General features: G+C 44.2%; 1 protein-coding gene and 2 long non-coding RNA genes across 6 annotated transcripts in view; 1 reads left to right on the top strand and 2 right to left on the bottom strand.

Annotated features, from left to right (window-relative positions):
- LOC126545019 (uncharacterized) overlaps positions 1–27,387 on the top strand; it is a 56,395-nt gene that overhangs the window by 24,576 nt on the left and 4,432 nt on the right. For 2 of the 3 annotated variants that reach the window (XM_055078125.1, XM_055078124.2), the window contains exons 3-6: positions 11,253–11,288; positions 11,794–11,829; positions 11,931–11,966; positions 16,558–16,596. In XM_055078125.1, coding sequence (XP_054934100.1) covers positions 11,253–11,288; positions 11,794–11,829; positions 11,931–11,966; positions 16,558–16,596 — 147 coding nt within the window. Of the gene's footprint in view, positions 1–11,252; positions 11,289–11,793; positions 11,830–11,930; positions 11,967–12,823; positions 12,934–16,557; positions 16,597–21,719; positions 21,770–27,387 lie in introns of those variants that run through there. The other variant, XR_008615125.2, reaches the window with a different exon arrangement.
- LOC129388090 (uncharacterized) lies at positions 1,858–10,004 on the bottom strand. Of its 2 annotated transcripts, none has more exons than XR_008615132.1 (2): positions 9,857–10,004; positions 1,858–3,321 (listed from the first exon to the last, which is right to left on the bottom strand). It is a non-coding gene; the product is annotated as an uncharacterized lncRNA (long non-coding RNA). The 2 variants fall into 2 exon arrangements; XR_008615131.1 differs by having other exon boundaries at positions 9,783–9,871.
- The window catches only part of LOC129388091 (uncharacterized), a 43,732-nt gene continuing 37,247 nt past the window's right edge, over positions 20,903–27,387 (bottom strand). The window contains exon 4 of the long non-coding RNA XR_008615133.1: positions 20,903–21,144. This is a non-coding gene — a long non-coding RNA (uncharacterized lncRNA). The remainder of the gene's footprint in view (positions 21,145–27,387) is intronic.

Raw genomic sequence — 27,387 nt, 5'->3', positions numbered from 1 at the left:
CATGTCATGACAGAACACTTCGTTTCTCACGGACTTTAGTTTACAATTGTTTTCAAGTTCAGGAAAATTGTGCAGTGGGCTAGTTGGTTCGACATACTTAACACTGTTGTGCGGAGTGAAGAAGGGACAGGACTTGAGTGAGGAAACAACACACGACACCTGAGCACAAACTATCAACTGGTGATTATCACAAGACAATGATTCTGCTGAAAAGTAGGAACCAAAGGAAAAGAGAAGTCGTGGAAGCATACAACCTCAAGGTGGACCCACAGGGCTCATGTGTCAGCCCGCCGTCTATTTCACTCAGCAATAAAGAGATTAGCATAATCGCTGACAATAGAGGGTGTAGGTAGACCGGGAAGAGGACTCCTGTGCATGCGTGTAGGCTTTATGTACGCTTCACTTGCAGAAAAGTAAACCAGTTCGTAGTTTGCGCTCAGGTGTCATGTTGTTTTCTCGCTCAAATCCTGACCCTTCATCGCTCTGCGCAACAGTGTTAAGTTTTCACGTTGTTCACTATGTGATGTAGGAAGGGTAAAATTGATGGGAAATCCCAATATTCTCGGGCATATTGCGAAAAATATGGCCCAAGTCAAGTGTCATTTTAGGCTTCACTGTCCCCTTTTATAGGGCAAATAGTAATAGTTTGAATTCTATGGACGCTGGTTGCTTTTTCTGACTTAACCTAGGCGGTGCTCAGCTCTCAGTTGAAAGGAACAGGTAAACAGGAGGACTTGCCACATAAGCAGGAGGTAGCACTCCACACAGACTTAAGCTTAATATACTGCGTGCTTCCACAGCCCTAGAATTGTTCATCCAGGTCATCCAGGTTCATCCAGCAGGCTCACGATGTGGCCGTGAGGCTTGGCCTTCCGATCCCGACGTGGGAGCGGCCCGCTTAGTGATTAATTATCACTACTTGCAGGACCAAATAAAGTTTTCCTTCCTTCCTTCCTTCCTTCCACAGCCCTAGGGGGCTAGTCTGTAAGTGTTGACTAAGTGGACTGTCCATTCCAGTACACGCTGAATGAATAGAGCACGAGAGCCCACGGTGACGATTGCCGCTTGCTCTACCAGCTTATAGCTCTACCTAATCAGTGTGTGCTGAAATAGTCCACTTAGTGGATCCTCACAGAATCCTTCCCGACTGATGTTTGTGTTGGTAGGTTGCAAGCATTGCACTTTCTTTCCTTTCATGTGGGCAGTTCCCACATATGGATGTCATTTAACATATTGTATTCATATTGCCTTTGATCTATAAATTTCTTATTCATGCTTATAACCAGGCCTACCAGCTCTTGTCCTGCATATTTATATAGCCTTCTCATTTCTGCATCAACACTGCACATATTTATAGCAAATTGGAGTCATTCTCCATTATACCCTCAAGCACTTGAAGTAGACACTGCAATAACCCCAAGGGAGGGGGGACAGTAACGCAAAAACCTTATTGGGCTTGTAGTGCTGCTGAAGGATGCACACATACCATGTATGCTAATATTCTCAGCAGACATTCCAAAGTTTGTACGAGTTCGACTTTAGCTGGCTAAACTGAATGATTTATATTGAAGGCAATTCTTGCAACACTTCGTCAAACTGAATGAAACTGGACAGCACAATTAGCTGTGTTCATCTACCATTTATACGACTGCTGCCCCGAGCATTTTGCCTGTTACTTTGCCTTTCGTTTCTGTACTATCAAGTTCAAGTACACATGTACTTTATCACTGTACAAGTAGAATGGCTTCAAGGCTTTTCCTGGGCATTCAACAGTCACTATTTATTCCTATAAACCTTCCTGCATGTGAAGACAAAAAAAACTTATTAATTCATGCTGGAAGTATAAAAAGACAGGTATTTGCACAGAAAATGTTTATTTTGAGCACCGAGGTTCTTGCTGATGTAGATATGGTGCTGGCTCCCTCCTTGCCCGAAGCATGTGCTTGCTGTACACAGCACCAGATGATGGCTTCCTAGGTCAAAAGATCAAATTGAAATAAGAGGCATTTTGTTTTAGCTCCGGAAAGAGAAAGCAGGATTGAGACATTAACATGTATAAAAAATACTTGCCTAAAGAAAAATTAATACACAAGCAAATTCACTAAAGAGGTTCACTTTCAAGAGCAAAAGTATGGTTACGATGAAAATTACAAGGACGCTTCACTGCTCATTGAGGTTTCGGTTCAGTAGTTGTTGAGCCACGAGAGTTAGCATGCTACATCTTGCATATTATGTTTTGTAGAAGAATATTGCACTTTGAACAATGTTGTGCCTATTTAAATGTACTGACAAGGAATGCTGAAACTCCAGGCTAGTTTGGTCTGCACAAGATATGATACAGACACTGTACTGCATTCATTTAGTGTTTTTGTCACTGATCTCATGCACAAAGGTCATTCACACCTATCCTACATGAAATGCAGTTTCTTTGAAGCTTCATCTAGTCCTTGAATTTGCTGCATGCTTATGTCTAAGGGAATTCGTTTGGTTCCCTTAAATGTAGTACATCTAAGCAACTGCTATCAAATGCCCATAGTGTTCCCTTGCATGTACAAAACATTTTTGGCCCTTTCAATGCACAATACTCATTACATTTGACACTTGGGACTCGTGCAAGGCGCCATTTAGTATTGTATGCTTGTCCACATCTGATAATACCTTCATAGCTGGGTCATTCCCATGCCAAATGCCTTGGTTATTACTGTGACCATCTCACACTTTTCCTTTAGAATCTTCTTGTCCACTTTTAAGGAAGCATCCCACGACACAATGTCTCCATCCTAGTGGTGCTATGGAGTTAACTTATGTGCTAGTTGTAGCAGATGACGTCAACTGAAGGCCACTGAAGATAAAACTCTCTGCGAGAATTCCTTTTGCACAATAAATGCAAACAATACAGAATAGTCAAAATGTAGTTATCTGGCAAGACTGGCTGCATCCATCATCTTTGTTTGGTGCAATTCTGAGGTGGCTCCATGTTACAAGACGCTTGGCGATTATTGCCATGTAACTGTTCGGGACTCTATAAAACACAAGAATTGCCTTACTCCGGCCTTTCTCTTTGTGCAGCAGCCAACGTTATTATTCGTCCAATCGCACCGTGTACTGTTCGTGTGTCCATAGACTAAATTCTTCACCACATTGTTTTTGCGGTATTTCGTGAGTGACCCATGAACTCATCTTGGGGTGGGACTTCTTTGGCGTCTGCTTCTATCTCTTGTCGTCAGCGCCTCACACAACTGGATGCCACTGGCAATTCTTTTCCTAACCACGAAGAATGCATTCGTCTCGTCACCTCTTCCGATTACGTTCTTTGGCCACCTAGAGGAGAGATTATAGGTGTCAACTCCTGTAACATTGTGGATGGCGGCGTACTCATTCTACCCTATGACCATACCCTATCTCGAGCAATTCTGATTACTCCTGGCCTTATTCGCTTCTCTGAGGGGTCGGCATTGCTTACTGCAATAAACCAAACTCTCGAACCCCAACTGTTGCCTCGTGGATCAACTGTCACTTGAGCTGTTGACACTCATGTCGTTGCAATTGTCACGAAGACAGCTCAGTGTGTTCTTGCGTCTATTACCGTGCGCTGAACAAAATCGTGCGCAAAGATGTTTACCCTGTGTCATGGATGGATGATGCACTAGATTCACTCCACGGTGCTGAATAATTTTCTAGCCTTGACTTTAGACCAGGCTACTGGCAAATACCGATGTACAAATCCGACAAAGAAAAAACGACATTTGCTACTCCTGATGGGCTCTACGAGTTCAGTGTGATGCCTTTTGGACTCTGCAATGTGCCTGACACATTCGAACGCATGATCGATAAGTCTTGTGTGGCTTGAAATGGAAAACCTGTCTGTGCTATCTCGACGACATTGCGTTTTCAACCATGTTCTCACAACATTTGCAACGTCTTGATGAAGTCCTTGCCTCTCTTGAAAGTGCTGGTTTGCAGCTCAACACACGCAACACACGCAACACACACACACACACACACACACACACACACACACACACACACACACACACACACACACACACACACACACACACACACACACACACACACACACACACACACACACACACACACACACACACACACACACACACACACACACACACACACACACACACACACACACACACACACACACACACACACACACACACACACACACACACACACACACACACACACACACACACACACACACACACACACACACACACACACACACACACACACACACACACACACACACACACACACACACACACACACACACACACACACACACACACACACACACACACACACACACACACACACACACACACACACACACACACACACACACACACACACACACACACACACACACACACACACACACACACACACACACACACACACACACACACACACACACACACACACACACAAATGCAGTTTCGCCAGCAAGGCCATCAAAGTTCTGGGGCACATAGTCAGCAAAGAAGGTATTCGACCGGACCCCGAGAAGCTTACTGCCATCCTCGAATTTTGTGTCCACTGCGTCAAAAAGACATTCACAGTTTTCTTGGACTTGCTTCTTCCGGCACTTCATACGCAACTTCGCTACGCTTACGTCCCCGCTCCATCAACTCCTCGCCAGTAATGCGCCCTTTGTTTCGTCCGACGAATGTGAACATGCTTTCCTGCTTTTGCAACATGCCCTGACGTCAGACCCAGTACTGTGCCACTTTGATCCGACCACGCCCACCATCTTTCACACCGACGCTAGCAGTCAGTCTCGGTGCCATTCTACTGCAATGTGACAACACATTCCGCGAACGAGTAATTACTTATGCTAGTCGTGCACTAACCAGTGCAGAGAATTACTACACCATAACCAAGCAGGAGTGCCTTGCTGTTGGGCAGTGCAAAAATTTCGCCCATATCTTCATGGCCGCCATTTCACAGTTGTTACCGACCATAACACACTGTGCTGGCTTTCATTGCTAAAGAATTTATCAGGTCACCTGGGTTGCTGTGTGCTTCACCTACAGGAGTACGATTTCAATGTCACCTACAGGGCTGCAAAGAAGCATCAAGACACCAATGCTCTCTCTTGCTACCCTCTGAAGAATCATGACGATTCACCATAACCTCTCCGTGATTCTGTACGTCCCGAGTCCTCTTCATTGGCTTTACCCATTGTAACCCTCGAATGGCTAAGACACGACAGCCCATCTGTCCTTGTGTCCCACCAACGCATCGACCCATACTGCTGAACTATTCTCCAACACATGGAAGATTCTTCGTCACCTCCAAACGCCTGACTTCGTCGACAACTTAATCAATTCAAGCTGCACAATGAGGTTTTACATCGCAACATTTATCACATCGATGGCAACAAATGGGTCGCGGTCATACCATGTTCTCTGCAATGTGAGGTGCTTGAAGCCTTTCACGATCATGCGACGACTGTTCATCTAGGCTACCACAAGACTTACAACAGAATATGAAGTCGCTGCACCCTGCGTTCATTGTCAAAGCCGCAAACGACCAACAGCTCCTTCTGGCTCTTTACAACCTCTGCCTTGTCCCGCTTCGCCTTTTGAAGTAGTTGGAATAGACTTGTACGGTCCTCTTCCCACGACCTTACATGGCAATCGTTGGATTATAACGGCCATAGACCATCCAACACGCTATGCGGAGACAGCATCTCTACAATCCGGGACTGCTGCTGAAGTCGCCGATTTCTTTCTACACAACATTATCTTACACCGCAGCGCTCCGCGCGTTCTCCTCAGTGACCGCAGCAGTCTTCCTCTCTTCTATCCTTACCGAAGTTCTGTGCGCCTCTAACACAATTCGCAAGACGACTTCCAGTTACCATCCGCAGACCAACAGCTTGACGGAGTGTTTTCACCATACCCTCTTTGACATGATTGCGATGTACATCCGCCCTGGCCACACGAACGGGGATGCAATCCTGCCGTTCATGACATTCGCCTATAACATGGCTACGCAACGTACTACTGGCTTTTAACATTCTTTCTTCATCTATGGCTGTTCACCAAGTTTCATTCTTGATGTATCATTCCTTTCGACTCCTGTACCCCCATCAGTTCCTTTCTTGGAACAGTTTGTGTCTCGCCTCGCGGAGTGCAGTCGCCTCGCCCCGCTTAACACAGGCGTCTCCCAGGACGCTCGCAAGTTTCGTTACGACTCGACCCACTGTGCTGTGACTTTTTCTCCTGGTGACGAAGTTCTTTGGACTCCTGTGTGCGTTCCTGGCTTATGCAAAAAATTTCTGGTGTTTTATTCGACTTTCCGCGGTCGTTGAGCAGACATCACCTGTCAATTACCATGTCTCGCTTGTTAGAACGCCACCCGATTCCCGTTGCTGTGGCACAGAGATAGTGCATGTCTCCCGCTTAAAACCAAATACTTGACGCATTTTATAGTACTTACGCGCAGCCAGGCGGCCGCTTCCACAGCGAGAGAGAATTAGCATGGGCACAACACATGCCTGACTTTCAACTTCATCATCTGCACATCTTTTTCATCTGCATATATCATCACTAGCAGCACAGTTTAATCCTCGAGGTAGTAGTCCGAGCTTGGCTGGAATAAAGCGGTTCCTTACGATACATATATATATATATATTTCTTGCACTTCAAGAAACTTCGTTTGACCTCGAAGACTTGAGCACTGAAGTAACGGCGCTAAGTATATACAAGACCTCATAGTAGGAGACAGTTCAATTTCACAGCCTGAGTCCCCTTGCTGGTGTAATCTTCCTTCGTGTAATTGTCGCATACTTGGCTATCACTAACACTGCTTCGCCTTTCTGCAAAACTGCAGCCTCTTTTTTTTTTCTGCTAGTCCGAGCATAAGTGCTGCCGCACATGACTGCTGTCGATTCTGATTTCGAGTAAATCTGGCTTGGCCTCATTATGGTTACTGAGTGAATTATAGAGAGAGAGAAATAGAAGAGAGGAAAGGCAGAGAGGTTAACCAGACGCATGTCCGTTTTTCTACCCTGCACTGGAAAACGGGGTATAGGGATGAAGAGAGAGAGTGTTCCACAGCTATCATGCACTAAGATTAAAAAAAAAAAAAAAAAAAAAACAGTTCCGTTACTTGAAGAAAACCTAGTGCATATTGTTTCCAGTAAAGTGGAGTAGTAGCCAGTAATTCTTTCGTTACTGAGATTTAATTTGGTAATTACAATTATCTAACTCGAGAAGTACTCTCATAATTTTCAAAGTGTCAATGAGGCATTTGTTGGCATCCCAAAATGACATCTAACTGCAGTGTTTTCAGCGACATACTAATTGCGTACAATTTTACCGACTGGAAAATAACCTCACGAACTATGAAAAATACCATGTGAGTGAACTCTCACCCGCATCATAAAGCAGTGCCCTCAAATAAGCTGATTGAAAGTAACTGCATTGCCTATCGCAAACCCGAAGAGACAGCGCACCACCTTGATAATGGTACGGAAGGAGCCCCAACAGCAGGTTTCGCAGCTTCTCCTTTCTCTCTACGTCACACTTATTATCCCTCTCTCAAGGCCGACTGATAAATGATAACAAAAGCACCTTGATAACGCAGCCAAAGTGCAGCTCTGACCACCCACGAAATGTGAAGAGCAATGTAATAGGCACAGAATGTTTCAAAATCCAGACTTTGCTCGCACCGCATCGAAAGAGTGCGGGCGAAGTTATATTTCACACCAGAAACTTGCTTCGGACCAAAGCCAATATAAAGTGAGCGTTTTATTTTTCATGAAAGTGTACACGTGCTGCAAAAACAGGTTCGTGTCAACAAATAAAAGCGAAATAAACACACTGGAAAGCGACCAACTTGTAGAGAAAAGGCAAAACCAATGCGTTCACGAAATTAAATATACCACTTCTATGAGCCGAACTGGCAATCAGAATGTCGGCACACACACACACACAGACAAAAAAAAAAACTGTGTGCTCTTACTATCTATTAATTCGTAAGCTGCGTTGAACATCAGCCTAGAGGACGTGTTCAAATAGGTCTCCTTTTGCAGCTACGCAGTACTGTCTATTTTATCACACCTTTAGTGGCTTTCTTGATGACCGATGCCGGAATTCTATGGCAGACATCCGTTATCCTTACCTTGAACTAATGTGACGTCCGTCTAAGCTGACGTCCGGCACAATCTTTCACATAACCCCAAAGAAAGAAACTTAACGGAGAGGTCAGGTGACCTAGCCGGCCTCTTTACAGGCTCGTGCCTTCCAATCTACTTGAAAAGTAGCACCCAACCAGTTTCGTGCTCGGCTGCTGCTGCATGCAGGTGGCCCATCTTGCTGATACAGCAGAAGTGGAAGATGTGACAGCGGGACTTTACTGAGAAACTCATCAACCACTCCTTCAAGGATTTCGTTCACATAACGCTGTCCAGTCAGTGCGTGATTGAAGATGGTACTGATTATTGCACTGGCGTAAATTCCAAACCACACATTGAGCGACCACTGGTACTGGCGCCGATTGCACTGTACTTAATGTAGATTGGAGTCCCTCCAATAGTGTGCGTGAATGACAATGAATGTATATATGATGGCACCTGCACTGTTCTTTTGCGCAAACTCATCATGCCACAGGTTCTTAGTGTCAAGATGTAAAACTTACCAGACCCAGCTTATTGTCAGTTAACAATATACACTATAGAATTAACGTCTAAGGTGATCACTAAGATGAGTGCTAAAACCCCTTAATGCTTACATAGGACCAGAATTCACAAGTGGCTGTAATAGGGTTCCTGAAGCACTCTTGAGCACATGAACATAACTTCCAGCCGGGATATACACGTGCGATGGGAGACAATGACTCGTTACAAAGCCATACACAACACCCTTTCTCACAAAACCTTATAACACTAGTAAAATTTGTTGGCCAAGTTACGATTTATCCTACTTTGAAGCAAGCGCATAAAGAGAACATCCCAGTCTTCATCCACGATTAAATCACCAGTATTAAATGGACCCACCTTAAGGGTTATTTGGCAACAGCATGTGTATGTCCATGCTTGTATCGTTTATTGATTGTCCCGCTCTAGTAGAATGGACGACCACGCAGCCCGATCATGCACTTTGTAATGAAGCTTCTTTCTAGAAAATCACAAATACCGACCGCACACACAACCTTTGTCACATCTGCATAGAGCACTCGAGCGTTACGCTGCGGAGAAAGGTTACCAGAGAATGGCTGTTGACAGCGCAGCGATATTGCTATGTAAAGGCTCATATTACTATGTAAACAAACGCTGTTTCCCGCGCGTTTAATGACGCCGCAAAGCACTCATTTAGCGACTTCATTCACTACCGCCCTTAGTCGGCGGACGGCAGACCTGAACCATGTGTCAGGAATGTGCGTTTACATTGCGAGATAAATGATGAATACTCCTTATTTTCTCTAAACAAGTGCGCGCACATGCCGCACTTGGGTCATCTGCCATTTACACATTCTGCCGTGTAGCAGCACCGTAACCAGGTAATGTTACGTTTAAGTGATTGTGAAAAAGGCTCTTAGAAGTTTGAAGGAACCTAAGATAAACAGTGTCGTCTAATATGCGTTCTCGGCGCTAGTACACTGTAGCACTGGCTGATCGGTGCGGCGGTCCGCGGGATGCGTCACAAGGAAAATAAGCTGGTAAGGAACCTGGAAATGAAGTATCAGGCAGCCGAAAGCGTAGCTTTGCATAGTAGAGGCACATCGAATGGAAAAGTGAAGTACTTACGATAGCTTACGCTAGCACAAGCCCCAAAAAATAAACGATCCACATCTTTGACCAGTTGTTTGAGCGTAGCTCACCTTTGAGCTTGCCATTCTGCCGCCAAAACCAAAGACGGATGTGACATCACGGACGCGAAAAACAAAGAATGAATGCGACATCCCGGACGTGACGTTTGGGTGAACCTAACGCCTGCGTTCCGTCGACCGGGTGAACGCAGACACTTTCAAAACGCGAACGCGCGGCCAGAAACAGAGCCAAGACAGAGCCGACAGCAGAGCGAAAGCGGGAGTATGGTGGCTAGCGGAAAGAGAAACGAATTACGTCCCGCGGCACACGGAGAGTCCGTTTTCGTTAAACTATAGGCTGCGGCGAGCTCGCAGCGTGGTCGGCGTGGTCTGTGAGAAGTGACGAGCCTTTTCGCACTCGCAACAGGGCATAAAAAAGTGCGAATCGACGCAAAACTCGGCCTAGAAACGTGCTTCGCCACAGCCAGGGCTCAATACGACCCAAGCTGGCACGAACTAGATGTCGTTTCCCGCACTGCCACCAGGCGCCGCTACTATACCTCAAACTCCAGCGCAAGACGCCCACAAGCTGAACTTCGACGCTCGTCACAATGGACCCTGACACCGACAGATTGGCTCGCGATGGTGGGCTCAACTTCAGCGATTTGAGCACCGGCGAGCGCGACCTGCTGCTGAGGGCTCGCTCTGCCGGCGTCGTTGCGTACTACGACGGCGGCCTCGACACCGGCTCTCCGGAGCGGGAAAGCAACGAGGGCTTCCCACGACATCACATGGACGTGGCATTCTCGCTGCTTGTTCCAAATGAAAGTTTCGCGAGCCAGCAGAACCCTCACAGCACGACGCGATAACGAAACTGCTGAAACTCCAAAGTGTGCGCGGCGCAGAGTCGAGCGCGCAGAGTCGAGCGAAAACGAAACCTTTCGAACACCCATATTACTGAAGGGTAACGTCAAAATGTTATTTTTTCTTAGAATCGAATAGACGTAGACAAGTAGCATTTTTTCCCGTCTTATAATCGAATGAAATGATATTTTTAATACGAGTAGTTGAGTATTAGTAACACAACTTATGAGGAGTGCTTTCGTCATCGGGCTAGTACCGGAATGTCGCTGGGGGGTCTCAAATCGTGTCATGCATTTACCTCAATTTCTCGGTTACTAAAGCTCTGTTCGCGATTACATTGACGCCTTAGACGTTCTAGAACATTGCTCTACCACTTTAACTTGAGTTTTTGGTAACCTTTAGTGTCCCTTTAAAACAACTTGTTGCCACTGTTTGCTAATTTAGTATTGCACTTTACTGTTCCTTTAATTTCTCTTTTTTTTCTGGTAAACTCTATGGAGAGCATCTTGCCTCAGAAGTCTGCATTTTTAAACATCAACTGCTATTATCATGTGTTTAAACTGGAAGCACCACTAAATTTATACAAAAAATTTATTTGTCACAGGTGGACTGTTGCTTGCAGACAGATGGCACTGGAAAGGTGAATTTTTGAAAGCTCTTTTTACAGCAAAGCTGTCAAGTGGTGTTCCGCAACGGTTTTGACACAGCGGTGAGGCACAGCGTGTAACGGCGTGGTCGATATCAAATGTAAATAATGTAATAATAAATAATAAGCCAGAATTTGATTTGAAATGAAGTGATCAATGATTATAAACTAAAAGTTACGTTGCGTTATATCATTAGAATGGACAACTTACATGCATGTTTTTTTTTTTTACCACTAAACCATCAATTCTTTTCTACGTTGCCTTATAAGGGGTCCACATTGTAGTTCACCTAGCTGTTAATACGGCTGTAGTTGTGAAACCTGATGCCATGGTGCTGCAACTCCACCTGCGTGGAGGCTGCGAGCCAGCAAAGAAACCCCTTAGTACTTCAACCTGAGGGTGTGAGAACTCACTTATACAGCTTTGCTATCCTTGTCTTAATATTTTAAGCGTTGGGAATCAGTTTGCCATATCTGTAACAAACATAATTTCTTCCAGACTGATTGCTTTGTGCAGACTGAAGATGCCTCAAAGGTAACGTGTGCAAGTTCTTAAGTTCATTCTGAATTAACCTGACATAATGTTGCGAGCCATTTTTGCCTATGGTGATACGTTTGTTTTCTTATTATCCACAGAAAACGTTTGAAGTGCCAACCGTGAAATGCGTGAAGGTAAGAGTGTGTTTTATTGCGATAGAAATGATATTGACTGTCAGGCAGATTTTTGCCGTCATTCTCATGTGCGATAAGATTGCACCCCGCGCATTGGCAGCTGTGAGTGCAAGGGTAAGCGGTCAAGGGTGAGAAGGATGGTGACTTGGGCTTGATGCGTACCCAGTGTCGGAGATCACGTGATCAAGCACTCACTAGGGGAGGAGAGCATGCATCTCTTCCTCCAGCTTTCTCTAGCTTAGCTGTGACAGTGCATGCCTGTTGGCATGACTATAACACAGCTGAGTGCATATGCTTCCCATGCACCCTATCTAGGAGGTTATCTTCAGTGGGTGCAAAAGGCTAAGGGTGAGTCAGAGATGCCAGCGTAAGTTGCCTCTATGCACATGCCCCCAACTTAGGGTGGTTCCACTCTTTGATGAGGGTGATGCCATCGTGCTGGCCCCGTGGGATGCGCCGCCACCATTATTTTGGCCACTCCTCCCTGCGGCGCCAGTGGTAGTGCGGAGAGGTGTTTTTCTCTTTAATTTCCTTCTCGGTATGCATATCCAAAGCAGCAAGCATTCTAGAAATAGTTGGAGGATGTTTTTTTTAGGCTTGTATAGGCCTTGAAAATTGAGACTCTTTATGTCAGAGTAGTGCCGTATTCTTTCAGATCCCCTTTGTCGTTGCGTGCTTGTGGTTTTAAGCTCAATATTTGTGCAATCCGTTGTGTAAGAGAAACATGTCATGTGTCTCATTTATTGCATTTTCATGCTGACAGAGGCTTGGCTTGAGGTCAGGTTACTTCATGCAAGCCAGAGTGATGTTGCCCAAATGACATGCCTTCTTCACTATTAAATTATGTATGTACACAGAAAACATCTGTTTCCTGCACGGACACTTCGCGTCTTGGAGCACATTGCCTTTGGTAGCAGACACCAAGTGACCAAAATTAGATGCAATATGGAAAATACTACCATTTGCAGTAAGCAAAGCAGCACAATGTTTCTACTTGTGTGCCACTGTTTTGTGCAGATTACCTAATGTTACTTTCTCCAACTTTTGTCACTTTGCATAGTAGATGTAGTGCACGACTTCTAGTTGTTTGTAATGTTTGGGTGACAGCATTATGTAGTGCTTGTCATAAAAATTACAGGTGCCGATAAAAACCAGAGTAAATTGTGGAGGTTGCAAGTCTCATGCACGAAATGCATCCCAGCCATTATCCCTACTAGCAATGTGCTCTTTAGTCTCCACATTCCTGTCTGCCATTTTTATATTTCCTGACTACATTAACGCTATTTTAAGCTTTCAAATTGACCAAAAGACCCGCTTTGCAGAATGCAACTGCGAACCTAACCCCACAGTCTGGTGAAGGAAGCTCAAATCAACGGTGTTGCCCTTCAGAAATAAAGTGATTGTTGCTTTTCGGTTCGCTGTATGCGTTAACAGAGGCTGACTCTTACAGTGAAGCTGTCAAGGGCCACTTTCCCCATTAGTGTGTCTGCGTGTAGAAAAAAATCCTGAAGATGGTGCAATGCTGGGCTGACCGGGGGTGGAGGTGACACTGGCATTAAGCATTCCCCTTAAGTTGGTCGATCCCGAAGATAGTACAATACCGGGCAGATCCACGGCAGAAGTGAAGCAAGCTAAACACTCCCCATACGTGAGCCGATCCCAAAGGTAGTGCAATGCTGGGCCGAATCGCTGTGGAGGTGAAGCATGTGTTAAGCACTCCCCATACATGGGCCGATCCAAAAGATAGTGCAATGCCGGGCCGACCTGCAGTGGAAGTGCAGTTCACCATTAATGGGCCCACATACATAGCTTCACTGGTCATCCTTCTTCACAGAGTGGAAGGGCACAAAGTCTTTTTGACAATGCCACATCTGCAGCATGCTTTTGTGGTGGGGCCATTGAGTGCTAAGCAGAGTACAGGGAAAAAAAAAATTCAGAAAGCTGATATTTCTTACCTAATGTTTTTAGCGAGGATGCACATGTATAAACTCGTATAGTTCTCATTTTTAATTGTCCATATGTATTTTTGAAGTGTAAAGAAAGTATTCTGCAGAACTACCCTCATGCTTCAGTTACTAATTGCCATGTTCTGCACATTTTCTGACTGCTGCTCTACTTAAAATGCAACAGCCACCAAAAGAGAAAGCTGTACCTGGAGCTTTTGATGAACAGATGAATGTGCCGTATGATGAAAAAAAAATTGTCACATTGTATATAGTTGAGATTCTCCCAGAGATTGGTAATATGGCTGCTTGAAGTAAACTCTATGCTTGAGGTATCTGAGGGATCTCACATTGGCAGTACAAATTGGTTAGAGTTAATCAAGCGGAGATATTGATGACTTCAAGAAAAAGTATGCTGAACTTTAAGAACAGCACACTATGACTAAAAACTGTGCATTACAGGAAAAATTTAAGTGAATGCGAAGCTAGAAATTTTGCAAAGAACACATTTTGTCACTGAGACCAGCCCAACTGCTCTTTCTAGAAAGTGAGATCCAAGAGAAATCGTATTCACAAACAGCACAGCAATTAAAAGTTTGTAGCTAAGTTTGCTTGTTTAACAACAATGCACATGACACTGAAGAAAGGACATCTCCTTAGAAGAGGGCCTTATAGTATCTGAAATATTGTTTCATGAGATAATATATGTAAATGTATACATTTAGAAAGTTGTATATAAAATATTACCTAGATATACTTGCCTTGGGGGGAATGACCCAAATGCAAGTCTATTTTCTGATGTATGGATGGGAGGGAACTCCCCTCTTTGTGTGCATTACTGAAACCAGTTCGATTCTTTTTTTGTTTTACTGTGGCAGCATTAAAGTACTCAAAATTGTGTTTTCCTTGTCCATCTTGTCCATCCGTCTGTGCGTTTCATAATGCTGGTGACAACCTTTGTTGTAATTGATGTGTGTTGCCGTCGTGAGATCACAAACATAGGTTTTATAAAGTTACACATGTTCTCTAAATAAACATAACCTATCTAGGCATGTTTATCTGAGAATGCTAAGGTCTGTCCACATATTTTTAATTTCACAAAATTGATCCCCATGTCATACAGAAAATAACTTGCATACAAAGAAGATAGTGTCACAATGTACCAACTTAAACACTTTTCTTTCCCTAATATCACAGAATTAATTATTATCATTTAAACATTATATCAGAGATATCATTTTTCAGCTTCCTACTTAAAATTGTGTTACTTTATTCTACGACCACACCCATCCTCATTCCAACCTAGAACCCTGTAACCACTGGCTTCTTGCACATCCCCTTGCTCTGGGTGAGTGCAATTGTTTGAGGATAAAGCAGGCAGGCAAAAATTGGTGGTGGTCTTTGTTGTGGGCATATGCTTCTGTCACAGTAAATGAGTGATAGAAGAGGTGAAAAAATTGAAGTCTGGTACCGCTTTTTCTTTTCTTTTTTTTTCTTTCAGTTAGATCCAGTAGCAAAACTTGACGGTGTGGTAGCTGTGACTACTCAGTTCTGTCGGTGGACACCCGAACACCGTTTAGTGCTCGCACCGCTCTTTCCAAAAACACAGCCCGCATACGTCATTGGTAGCTTGGTTTGTCTCGTACCATGTAATGACATTCTGTGTGCTTTTAGTTGCGTCAAAATATAGCAGAGCATTTCATTTTTCATTTTGTTAAAGTAGGGGCTTGGTGCGAGCGAGGGAATCGGAGCTCTAAGCACGCCACTTTTCTTGCCGACTGGTGAGCCAAAGAGTCGTGGCTGCCGTAGCAGATGACGCAGTTCTTAACTTTCAGCTGAAAGCGTGTGCATTGAGGCACCCTACGCCAGTGTTCTGACCGCGAGTGGTTGTGGTCATCAAGTGAGATCTATTCATGTTTGCCACTACAGACATGACACCATGCTTGCTAACTTAATTAGTTAACTAATGTTTACTGCAATTTATATGGCTGATAAAACTAAAAACCTTACTCATGGCAAATCGGTTCTGTGAAATCCTGCAGGGGGCTTAGACCAGGACAAATTTTTCTTCAACTGCAAGGCTTCTTTCTGAGAAACCCATATGGGTTTCCTTTGTAGCTTTATGCTACATTCGGGTGGATGACAGTTTTTTCTTTCATAAACCTTACTTGTGTAACTATATAATACTTCGCTATCACTATCAATGCTTTGCCTTTTGGACTAGACCGCAACTTTTCGTTCTTTATTTTTTCCTTATTTTTTACAGCCAGAGTTTATTTGCGCCCTGACTTATCTAATAAGTACTACAGTCGGGAACAGTTAAAAATTGTCACGTTGGTGGTACATTTTTGTTTGTGTGACAGCAGTAATGAACTTGACATGATTTGTCATGTATGACTACCGTAAATCAAAAATGCATGCACCGTTGTTCATCCTGTTCAAAGAGTGCAATGAAGAGAAATAATGACCAGAGCTAGTGATAAAATTTTTGTTTTTTGTTATGTGACAATGACATAGGGATGTAGGCCAGACAAATCATGGGGTTGGCAGTTTCCTGTGTTTTAAATTGTTACTTACCTTTGTCGCTTGTTCAGTTGAAAAACTAGGCGGGCATGTATGTGAAATGTGTGTATATGATGCTTTTACAGATTGCTGCAGTGCAGACCGAAGAATGTCCAGAATTAAAGGTAAGCTAGTTGCCCACTTGTTCATGACTTCCAGTACTGACAAACAAATGTCAAATAAGGACAAGGCTCCCCCGTGTGCTAAGCGAAAGCATAGACCAAATAAACTTAGCATTAACAGCCATGTTTACTAGTGGGCTTCAATGAAAAGCTCTTCCATGAATGTAAGCCAGATGCTCTGCCTGGAAGCACAGGGCAACAACATGACTGACTGCTAACATGTGGCACTCCCCTGGGCTAGGTGTTTGAATACGAGAGCCAAATATCGAGAAGCGCAATGCAACTATGAGGTGCTACACAAAAGTTCTGGGAATTTGAAACATGCTGGCAAACCGAGAGGTACAAATTTCCACCGCTAGATATAGCTAGCAGTATGCCCTGTGGATCAGTCTAAGAAGTATTGTTTTGCGAAGTGTTGTTTTGCAACACAATATTTTACTGATTTGGCGCATTTCTTGGCAACCAATATGGGAGACTTCAAGGAGCAAAGGATTTGCATCGTTTTGTTTTAAACTTGGCAAAACTGCGGCAGAAGCTCATCGTATGCTAGAGGATGCTTTTGGAGTCGACACCGTGAGCCAAATTAGGACATTTTTATGGCATAAACGTTTCAAAGATGGGCGAATGTGTGTTGACGAGGAACGTTCTGGACACCCGTCAATGAGCGTGACTCGGGAAACGATAGCGGAACTTTGTAAGGCTATCCTTGGAAATAGCATACTAACTATAAAGGATGTCTGCAACATTGTAGGGCAAATGTACGCCACAGTTCAGTGAATTTTGTCAGATGTTATGAACATCAGGCACATTGCTTCAAAATTCGTGCCAAGACTGCTCAGTGACGAACAGAAGCTACACAGTGTTTTTGGCTGTATGGAACTGAAGCAGCGAGTCAGAGACAATCCCACATTCCATAACCAGAGATGAGACGGGTTTATGGCTACGATCCTGAAACCAAACAGCAGTTGTTGCAATTATAGTTGCGAAATTCTCCACAGCCAAAAAAGGCACGTCAAGTTCATGGCAATATGAAATCCATGCTCCTTGTTTTTCTTTGCCTACATGGAATCATCCACAGGGAATTCGTACCTCCTGGACAAACCATGAATAGTGAGCTTTACTGCGACTTTTTGAGGTGCTTATATGAGAGCATTCATTGTTAACGTCCGGAGAAGTGGAAGAACAACTGGCTTCTTCATCAAGGCAATGTCGCCGCTCACACATCACTCGTTGTTTGACAGTTCCTGATTTTCAAACAAATCACAGTACTTCCGCACCCGCCCTATTATACTCGCCCCTTGTGACTTCTTGTTCCCAAAGTTGAAGTTGAGGCTGAAAGGATGTTGGTTTTACACTGATGAAGAGATCCAGTTGGAATCACAGGTGGTCGTCAGCACACTGTTGCCTGGATAGTTCCACGAATGCATGAAATCGTGGCAGAAACGCTGGTATCGTTGTATACATGCTCAAGGAGACAGAGCTGATTAGGCGTTATGGTTTTTTTTTTTACGAAATTTTTTTTTTACGACTGAATTCCCGGAACTTTTGGGTAGCACATCGCATGTGCCAGAGACAACGTACAGAAAACGAATGCATGCGTAGTTCAACAGCAATTTACATGGTGAAGCAGTAATTGCATGTAGATAGTGTGTGGATAGGGCTTTGTTTATCTAAATGTGTGCTAATGTCATGGCCACTATTACAATTCTTGTTTTTCACCCATGCTCAGCAAAACTTATCTCAATGAACTTTACTGGGTTAATTTTTCAGTGAATTAATAGCAATAATGAACGCTTCGTTCATCTGTACACTTGCATACTGGAGTGTATCTCTGTTACATTACGAACCAAAGCGCAGTTGTGAACATAAATATCTCGTACATTTATTCTTCTTTATCTGATTGCGGGTTTAATTCCCAGCATCTTGGTTGCACTGAGGTGACAGTGAAATGTAAAAACGTGTGTGTGCTTAAGTATAGGTTCACATTAAAGGGACCCAGGTCGTCAAAAATATTCCAGAGCCGCTACAGTAGCTCAGTGGCTGTATTGTTGCCAAGTACGAGTTTGCGAGTTTGATCCTGGCTGCAGCGGCCACGTTTCGATGGGGGCGGAATGCAGCAGCACACGTGTGACATTCGTGGGGCACCTGTTAAAGAGTCACGTAGTCAAATTGATGTGCGGTTTTGACACGTTAAAACCTGCAATTTTTTTTATATACTCCAGAGCTTTTGTCTTCTCTGTCTCTCAGACTCTTCATTGATTTGATATCTTGAACTCTCGATTTGATTTTAGATTCAACAGTTCTTTTTTTCTCCCTGCCACTGCCAGCAAGGAAGTAAAGCTCTAGCTGCTGCACAGAGAGACATGGCACATTCTATGGTTTAATTCTTTGTTTGTGTCACGCAAAACTTGATTGGGCAATGTCACCTGCTGCAGTAGGTCAAGGGCTCTGTATTCTGCTGCTGTGCACAAGGTTGAGGGTTCGATTCCCAACTGTGGCCGCTGAACTCCAGTAGGGGCACAATACAAAAACATTCATTTACTGATTTGTCAGTACCATCAACATGGCACTCTCATGCTGCTAATGACTGATCTCAGCTCTGCACTGAACTGAGTGGAAGCAAGACATTCGCTTTTATGAATTGGTCTGCAAGAACAAGAAATGTTCCTCCAACTTCATGCAGCATGACTAACATTGACTCCCCACACCTGTCAGCTCTTAGTACAAGTCAAAATGTCGTCACAAGCAATGACATGGGTTTCCGAGAAGTAGGAATGCACTGGATGACTTTTTTCCATGTGGCTCATATACCGTATTTACTCGCATAATGATCTCACCCCTGAATTTTGTCGTCAGAATTCGATTTCCTTTTCCCGTGTAATGATCGCACCCCTAACTTGTCGCAGTGATATGTTGCGTGCGAAGTCTAGCTAATGATGATCGCGCTTACCATCTGTTAAATGCTACGCGAACGACTCTTGAAGACATACCAAGCGGTCTGCACGCACCCAACATTCTTAAGCAGATGCCCCATTTATTCCTTTCATCACTTTCTGCACTTCCATGAAAGAAAAGCTACAACCAAACTTGCCTCGGCTTTATTATTTGTAGGCTTATAGTGGTTTTGGTCAACAACAACATTAAAGGTGCCTTTCGATTCTTCTCATCTGCACTCGTGGGCACGCAACAAATCGCGCGCGGCAACTGGCCACGTTTACACTGATACATTAGAAGTGTACCCTATTCATACGCTGACGCTTGTAACGCAGCTAAAATATTCGCCCACCCTTAGTGGAAATGTGCCGTATTAGGATAGGAGTGAAGACGAATGCCGCAGTTTCAGCAGCATGCTCGCCATGTGTTTTTACGTCACTGGCAGCTAAGCGCGCCCATCTCTGTTTCTGTCCCCTCAAAGTGGACATGGCTACGTTATTGTCGCAAACGTGCCGATATAATGATATTATTCGTTACTGATATGGAAGAAACTGTTTCAATGCGTGTAATGTACTCACGAGAAGAAAAATAATCGCATTCGGCGCATTCGGCTTGCTCTGCCAGCCGCCATTTTTGTTTTGGTGTCCCGCACTGACAGCGGCAGTCGCCTGCTTGTTGACCCATTGTCATCCCGCAGCAAACACAGGATGAAAAAAGAAAATGTTTCTTTTTGCGGGAAATTTAACCTGCGTAATGATCACACCCCTGAATTCGCGTCAATGTCTTTGACAAAAAAAGTGCTATCATTAGGCGGGTAAATACGGTATGTTTTCTTTGCCCTTTGTGTTTCTTACACCACCACTTCGTATATTCATCCGTTATGGAAATGCATGGTGAAAGACTTGGTCAAGTCCCACATTTCACAATTATCCTTGTAAATGAGGTAATATGATAATAATTTTAAGCAGGCTATACCAAAGAGATTTATGTCAGCATGTTAAAGGGACCCTAAAACAATTTAGATTATTTTGTACAAACTTACTGAGTTGTTAGGGTAGGTCCTTCTGATTATTAAGTGACATATCATTTAAGCGTTCTGTCTAAAGCATGTAATTTATCATAATGTTTTAGAAATGTACATCACTACCGATTGCAGTGGCGCTGCTCCCCTGAGTTTTCAGCCTCTCTTTCCCCTGCTACATAACAGGAGCGCATGACCTCAGTCGGGCGAGCTATCTGATTGACTGCCCACATTGCCAATGTGGATAGGCAACATAGATATCCGATGGCTACCCACATTTCCAACTTTGTGGTGAACAAATGTTCATAATAATTGGAATATTGGTCAGTTTGTCTCAATAAAAACAAAGTAACAGAAAGGGAATACACGAAAATTTATCACTTCACTCAAGCATTTCCAGCACACAGCAAGTGCTGTATGCTTGTGTTACATGCTCCATATTGACGTGAGCTGCGCAGTCAGTGGTGGTCTCGAGGCTTCTTTTCACGAGCACCATGAAACACCCGTGTTGTGTTGTGGGCTGTAAATCTAGTGATTGGCAAGATGTCAAGTTGCGGCATCATGTCCCTCTGCAAGGCAGCAGGCAAGTGGAGTGGCTGCAGCGTATCAAGCTGTCAGTATACAATCGACGCCAGGATCTGTGCGTTTTGCGGTTGTCACTTCATACCCAAGGATTACTATCACAACACCATGCTCATGCAGTGATTGAGAGCTGCAACACAATGCTAGACGCAACACAACATAGCTCTCGCTGAGTATCGATGGCCAGGCAGCTAGCGGAGAGGTCGAAGAGGCTTCGGGCGCTAGCTTCAAGGCACCGGAAAGACTCGACATCACATCATGACACAGAGCTAGTGAATGTGGAGTTGAGCCTCACTTGCTTGGTGAACAAATTGAGGGGAAAAAGCATGGCTAAAGAGAAGAGTAACTTGTAATAGCCTTGAGCTCCTAATATGAAACGGTTCACTTAAATTGTGGTGCTGGTGTTTTACTGTAGCAGTACCCTACGTGCTTACAAAATTTGTCCTAACTGTTTCAGGGACCCTTTAAGGGCACAGGTATGCCTAGCATGCATTTTGTGTTGTCTTGGGAGGGGAGGATAGTGTACTAGTTTTTAGAGGTCCAGTCTGCTGATCTTTCTGCCTTTTTTTCCCTTGCAACAATACTTCAGTTCTATGAGCATACCTGTAATTCTACTGAGTACGAGAGTGAATGCCCTCTTGACCTGGGGGTAGAGAGTGAAGACTGGCTCTAACATCGAACAAGGGCAGACGGTCTAACCACAAGAAAGGCATCCTATGCAGTAAGTGTGCCTGTTTTTTACATTGTATAACTTGGGGATGCAAATTTTTATGTGTTTATGCTACCTCTAATTACTTTCTTCCTGGTTCAACCAGAGAGTAGGTTCTGAAATTTTTTGCATGCTATTCCACTTCGTTGACATTCCCTTTGACAAAAAGTGTGGGTCACTTCACTTTATATCTGAGCACACCTTTTGGTTAAAATAGTATGAAATTCATGTTACAGAGTGCTTTATGTACCACTTTCTGCATGTTATGTTTCAAATATGCTCACTAAGCAGCGTCTTCTGTTTACCTGGAAATAATATGTCAGATGGTGTGAAATGTTCTTGTATGAAATGTTCTTGCGCAATATAGGCCAGTCTTGCAGAGCCCACGTGATTTCATTTGCAGGTTTCAACCAGCCAGGCTAATCTTGCCAGTCTTTGAGGCATTTGCCAAACACTGTTAGCACTAGTCGAGTAATGAAGCAAAACAAAGAAAACCTTGCGCCTCTGGCTGAGCCAACATTAAAACCGAGAACACCTTCATTTCCAGACTAGTGTGCTGCAGCTAGGCTATGAGTCCTTTCCTCATGATGAATCGTAGCTTGGCTGTGTGAGTTCATTAGTGCCAGCATGTATTCAGATAAGCTGTTGCTTCTCTGCAAATGTGTGGTATCCATATAATGGAAGCATGTCTCAGAATAAAGAGCTAAAGCAAGGACTACTGTATATACTCACATAATGAACGCAAATTTTTTCCCATTATACTGAAGTAAAGTTGAGGGGTGCATTCATTATGCGGGGTAAATAGACACTTTTAGTTTAGCATACACTATACCATTGCGTACACTATAAAAAAGCGGGTCGTCACTGCGCATGCGCAGAACACTAAACGACTTATAGCGTATAGCATACGCACACTATTTCTCTGATTTAGCCGTAGCATCGTTGCGTGGTTTGCGGAGTTTGCCTGGAACATGGCGGCGGTCCCGGCTGCCCGCTTCGAATTGAATTTGGCATTGCTTTTGTAAAATGCACTTCGTTTGTAGCAAATGACTGTGCAAATGGCTTTTGCTTAGTCTCGAGCGGCTTCGACAACAGAGTATTATGGATAAACTTGTGGTGTTTTCGAGATTGCTTCTCGTTTCGAACGAGTCAAAGCCTAACAAACGAAACATTCAAGATGTCAGCGCCACCTATCACTACAGTCGGGAGATAGCTGCAATGACGGCATATGGCCTCTGAGATACGAAGATCTTGCAGGCCATAGAGTTTCATATCAGTATAACTAGAGGGAAATCTGGCGCTGCGATCGTTCAACCATCATGGGAATGATGGGAAGTACAGGCTATGGATTGGTATTCTGTTGACTGGCGAACTAGTCTACAAATATTTTTTGGCTGTTTTTGTTTCGCACCAAGCACAATTGCTATAATCTGCAGTGGGACAGTGCAATGAAAAGCTCTCTGCCTTTGTTCTGTTGCTCGAAATGGCGATCGCGCGTTGGGCCAGCAGCTGGGACGACGTTTGTGTCGCGGTGTGGTGTCGAAACCCTAATGAGAGAACGACGGCATCGTAAACATTGAAAGAACATGTTTCGATTGTTTGGACCTTGGTTTGCTATGTGTGTTAGGTTGGTGCTGTAGTATTACGTGCTTTATGAAACTTCAGAATTGGAAAAAGAAGGCATTACTGATACAAAACATAGACAGTTGTACTTCTAGTGGCTTGACAATCAAATTTTATTGAGGGCTTCATTATGCATTGCTCATTTATGTGCTCATTGAAATTTGTGTTTTAGGACTTTGAGAACACAAACTTGTGATAGGAAGGTTGCTGCTTCCTGGCTGTAGACTGGTGTCACAAAATGGGTAACTGCAAAGCCACGCCGTAACGCTTCGGAAGTGGTACTTCAACATAAAGTAAAATGAAGCATACTCGTTCGAGGCCGCAAGCACACCAGTATATTTAGATTTAGGTGCACATTAAAGAACCCCAGGTGGTCAAAATTTCCGAAGCCCCCGCTACGGCGTGCCTCATAATCAAAAAGTGGTTTTGGCGCGTAAAACCCCATAATTTAATTTTTTTTTGAGGCCTCAAGCATCCCTGCTAGCAGTGCAGAAGATGTGCTTAAAAGTACTTGAAGATGTTCAGCAATTGTGACAGCTGACGCAGCCTTTCGAAAGAGTGAGGGAGTTCACAATTAAGTGCCTGTCGTCTGAGAGAAAAGTCTTGCGTTCGCAGCGAGCAGGCGTCGTAGCGGATGACACTTGCAGGATTCCTCTCAAGGGCGCAACACTTTCTCACAATACAACTTTTTTATTTCTATATATACTTGATGAGTATTTTTATATAAGTACGTGCATGGTTGTTATTGCTGTTATAAAAATAAATGAATAATTATTCTCTGGCGTTAAATCGGGAACAGAATTGCACAAGAATGCATACCCTGATGTGTCCTGGTGTAAACCATAGTAATACGTGCTTCAATCTCAGTCATACAAATTTTATGTAACGTGTTGCGCATTATATAAGACACTGCAGAAATAAAATTATATTTTATGCTATAATTGAGTATAGCTTCGTTTACTGCACCTTAATCAAACGCAGCTGGTCTAAAGATTGAAGTCAATCTGAAGCCTGTACTTCCCATCATTCTCATGTAGGTTGAGGCACGCTCAGGAGAGCCCCCATAGAAACTAGCGCCACATTTCCCTCTTGGGTATTTATTTAGAAACTTTATGTTGCAGGACAACTAAAACTGTAAAAAATGTGCGCTGCTTATGGTGGATCCACACGACGGACGAAATCCGTCTTTATCGCGACGGACTGCGCATCACGTGACTACGCGTCACGGATTTGTGCCGTCCGCGCGTCGTCCGCGACCCCCACGGACGGAAAATGCCGAGCTATTTTTCGCATCCGGATTTTGGGGGTCGAATGCTGCGGATTTAGCCTAGCATGCTCTACAGTCTGGCAACAACCGCGGCTTTGGGATCTTTCTGAAACAGCTTCATCGCTGCTGACACCATTCGTGTCCAATTCGGACAAAACAACAGCCACTGCGGCCAACCGTCGTTTCCTTTCGATCTCCATTTTCATTCAGAGTGTAAACACCTATGACAAAGTCTTTGTTACACCGATGGCGCCATCTAGAGTGAGTAAAAACAAGCAATTATATTAACTTACGGCCACTGAGATCCGCCCGGGCCGCCGCAACATCTTCGAGGCCATGTTCAGCCAATACAGCCACTCTAAGCCTACACGCCGAGAATCTGAGTATCGCTTTCGGAAACGGTGTCCACTCATCACGAATACATTGCTGTCGAAGCTTCTGGACACAAATTTAAACCAAATACAATCCTCAGTTTGAAAGTTACGGGCCACACAGTGGACGGCGACGACTTGACAGGTTCGAGGCGGATGGGAGTCGCTTCGGGCGTAGCCGCCATCTTTATTTTTCCGGCGCGGTCGTCTACTCAGTCCGTCCGTCGTCTGGATGCGCTTCGCAGCCGGACGGGCGGCGGAATAAGCGTCCGCGGCACAGATTTGCGCGGAGCCGTCCGTCGTGTGGATACACCATTAGCGTACGCTACACTATAGCGTATAGCGTACGCTATAAATTGCATACGCTAAACTAAAACTGTCTAATTTCATAAAGATATTTTTGAAATTGAAAAGTAAGATTGTAATGATTTGGAATATGCATAAGATAACCTATCTTTGCAGTAAAAATACATGTATGCCATTTGCAAAGCGTCACTTCACTCTGCATCGGAACCACCAGACCTCTTGTTCAGGTCGCTGGCTGCATCAGTCGCGCGAAGTCGGCGCAGCCTAGGCTGATCGTGCTAGGCGGAACTGAACACTCGCTCCGAACAGCCATCTCTGGTCACACCCGAGCTCATCCTCGCAGCCGCTTCCAGCCGTCTGCTGTTATCGCAAACATTGCGTTGAAGTGTGCACCTGTTTTGACAAGCATGCAGTGTGCGTCTCTTTCTTCAACTCTGGCATGCTCATCGGCATGCCAGAGTTTATTAATGTCTGATGAGCATTTACATTTTTGTGGGCAGATAAACTCTGTGTCCCGCAGCAGGCGTAGAACTTGACTTTAGGCCCATCACACACATCGAAATCCAAGGCAAGCAGAAAACCGTGTGACAGACACACGAATGCGACACTACGCCCGACTATGACCACTATGCCGATCAAGTTCCGGCCATCCCTTCTTCACTTTGACTCTCCCATGCGCTATGCCTGGCCGCGTATTGCACGCCCTCTCTCCTATTATGTCAGCGTAGGGTAAGTAAACTCCGTATGTTGTAGGGAGCCAGTTGAATTTTTTTCTTCCTCGAATCTGCGAGGTGCCTTTGCGCTGGCAATGGCGGAAAGGATGTGGTAAGCATTAAGTGCGCTTGCTTTAAACACATGTGCAAGAGTCAAAGATTGTAGCCTCTCCGAAAAACTACAGCATGGCCATTCGATCGTGGGACTGCACAGTAGCAAAGTTAGGGATGCGTTCATTATGCAAGTAAATATGGTAATTAAAAACATTAACACAGTTGTAGCGAGAGATGGTGCCGGTGATGAGATGAACAGAGGAGGAGAAAATGTTCTAATGACAGAAGCTAGGCATTTCATTGCACTGGCACAAGTGGTGATTAAAGCAATAAGCATCATCAATCTTCATCGATGCTGCAATGATCAAGTCATTAAGTCATTGATGATTACGCCTACTTCCAGGTGTAAATTGGATACTTATTAGGACATTTCAGCATAATGTTTCAAGAATGTTTGTGCCTTTATTCAATGCAGGGCTAACATTATGGCATGTAGAGACTTTCAGGTTCTGTGAAATTCAGCGTGTATAGTATGTGCAAGGTGCAAAGTAAACTTCTGCCCTCATCAGTCTCTTGATTCGAACTATTTTTGTGTTGTCGACTCACGTTAATTTGAGCCTTACGGGACTGCATCATTTGGTGGAATTAGCAAATGGCAGCCAAGTTAACGAATTCACATTTTTATCACTTGAAGTAGTCGTCGTTGCTGGACTGCTTCAATGCAGTATTACAGTACATCTGTACAGTAAGCCGCTGTTAACTCGAACTCCAATATCTCGAAATGGTGGTCAAGTCAAAATTCATTTTTCACCATGGTATGAATGCGTGTATTTTTTACCCCTTATCTCGAAAAGCTTTCTGCCGGATTCTGAATATCTTGAAATCTCAACTTCAGAAATACCAGAGAAAAAGGCAATAGGGCCGGCAGCATGGGCAGATTCCCTTGCACTAGCATTTCATTCAATAGAAACTCGCTAGCCATGCCAGATGCTGCGTTGTGCCCCCTGCTTATTTTTCCTCCTTCTTTCTGTCTGTCGCTGCTCTTGTGCACTTGCTTGGCTACTTGCTGCCACTTTGTTGTGGCCTCATGCAGCTGCGGTGAGCTGGGAGTCTGTCTTATTTTTTTTCCCCTCTCATTTAGGATGCTGTCAGGGATGCATCAATGTGGTCACAGTATTAATCGCGGCCTTGAGCAAGATGATTGGCACTTTTGA

The sequence above is a fragment of the Dermacentor andersoni genome, chromosome 10, assembly GCF_023375885.2.
Source record: "Dermacentor andersoni chromosome 10, qqDerAnde1_hic_scaffold, whole genome shotgun sequence".
Classification (NCBI taxonomy): Eukaryota; Metazoa; Arthropoda; class Arachnida; order Ixodida; family Ixodidae; genus Dermacentor; species Dermacentor andersoni.
The sequence above is the reverse complement of the archived record's forward strand: the minus strand, read 5'-3'. Positions and strand labels throughout refer to the sequence as shown.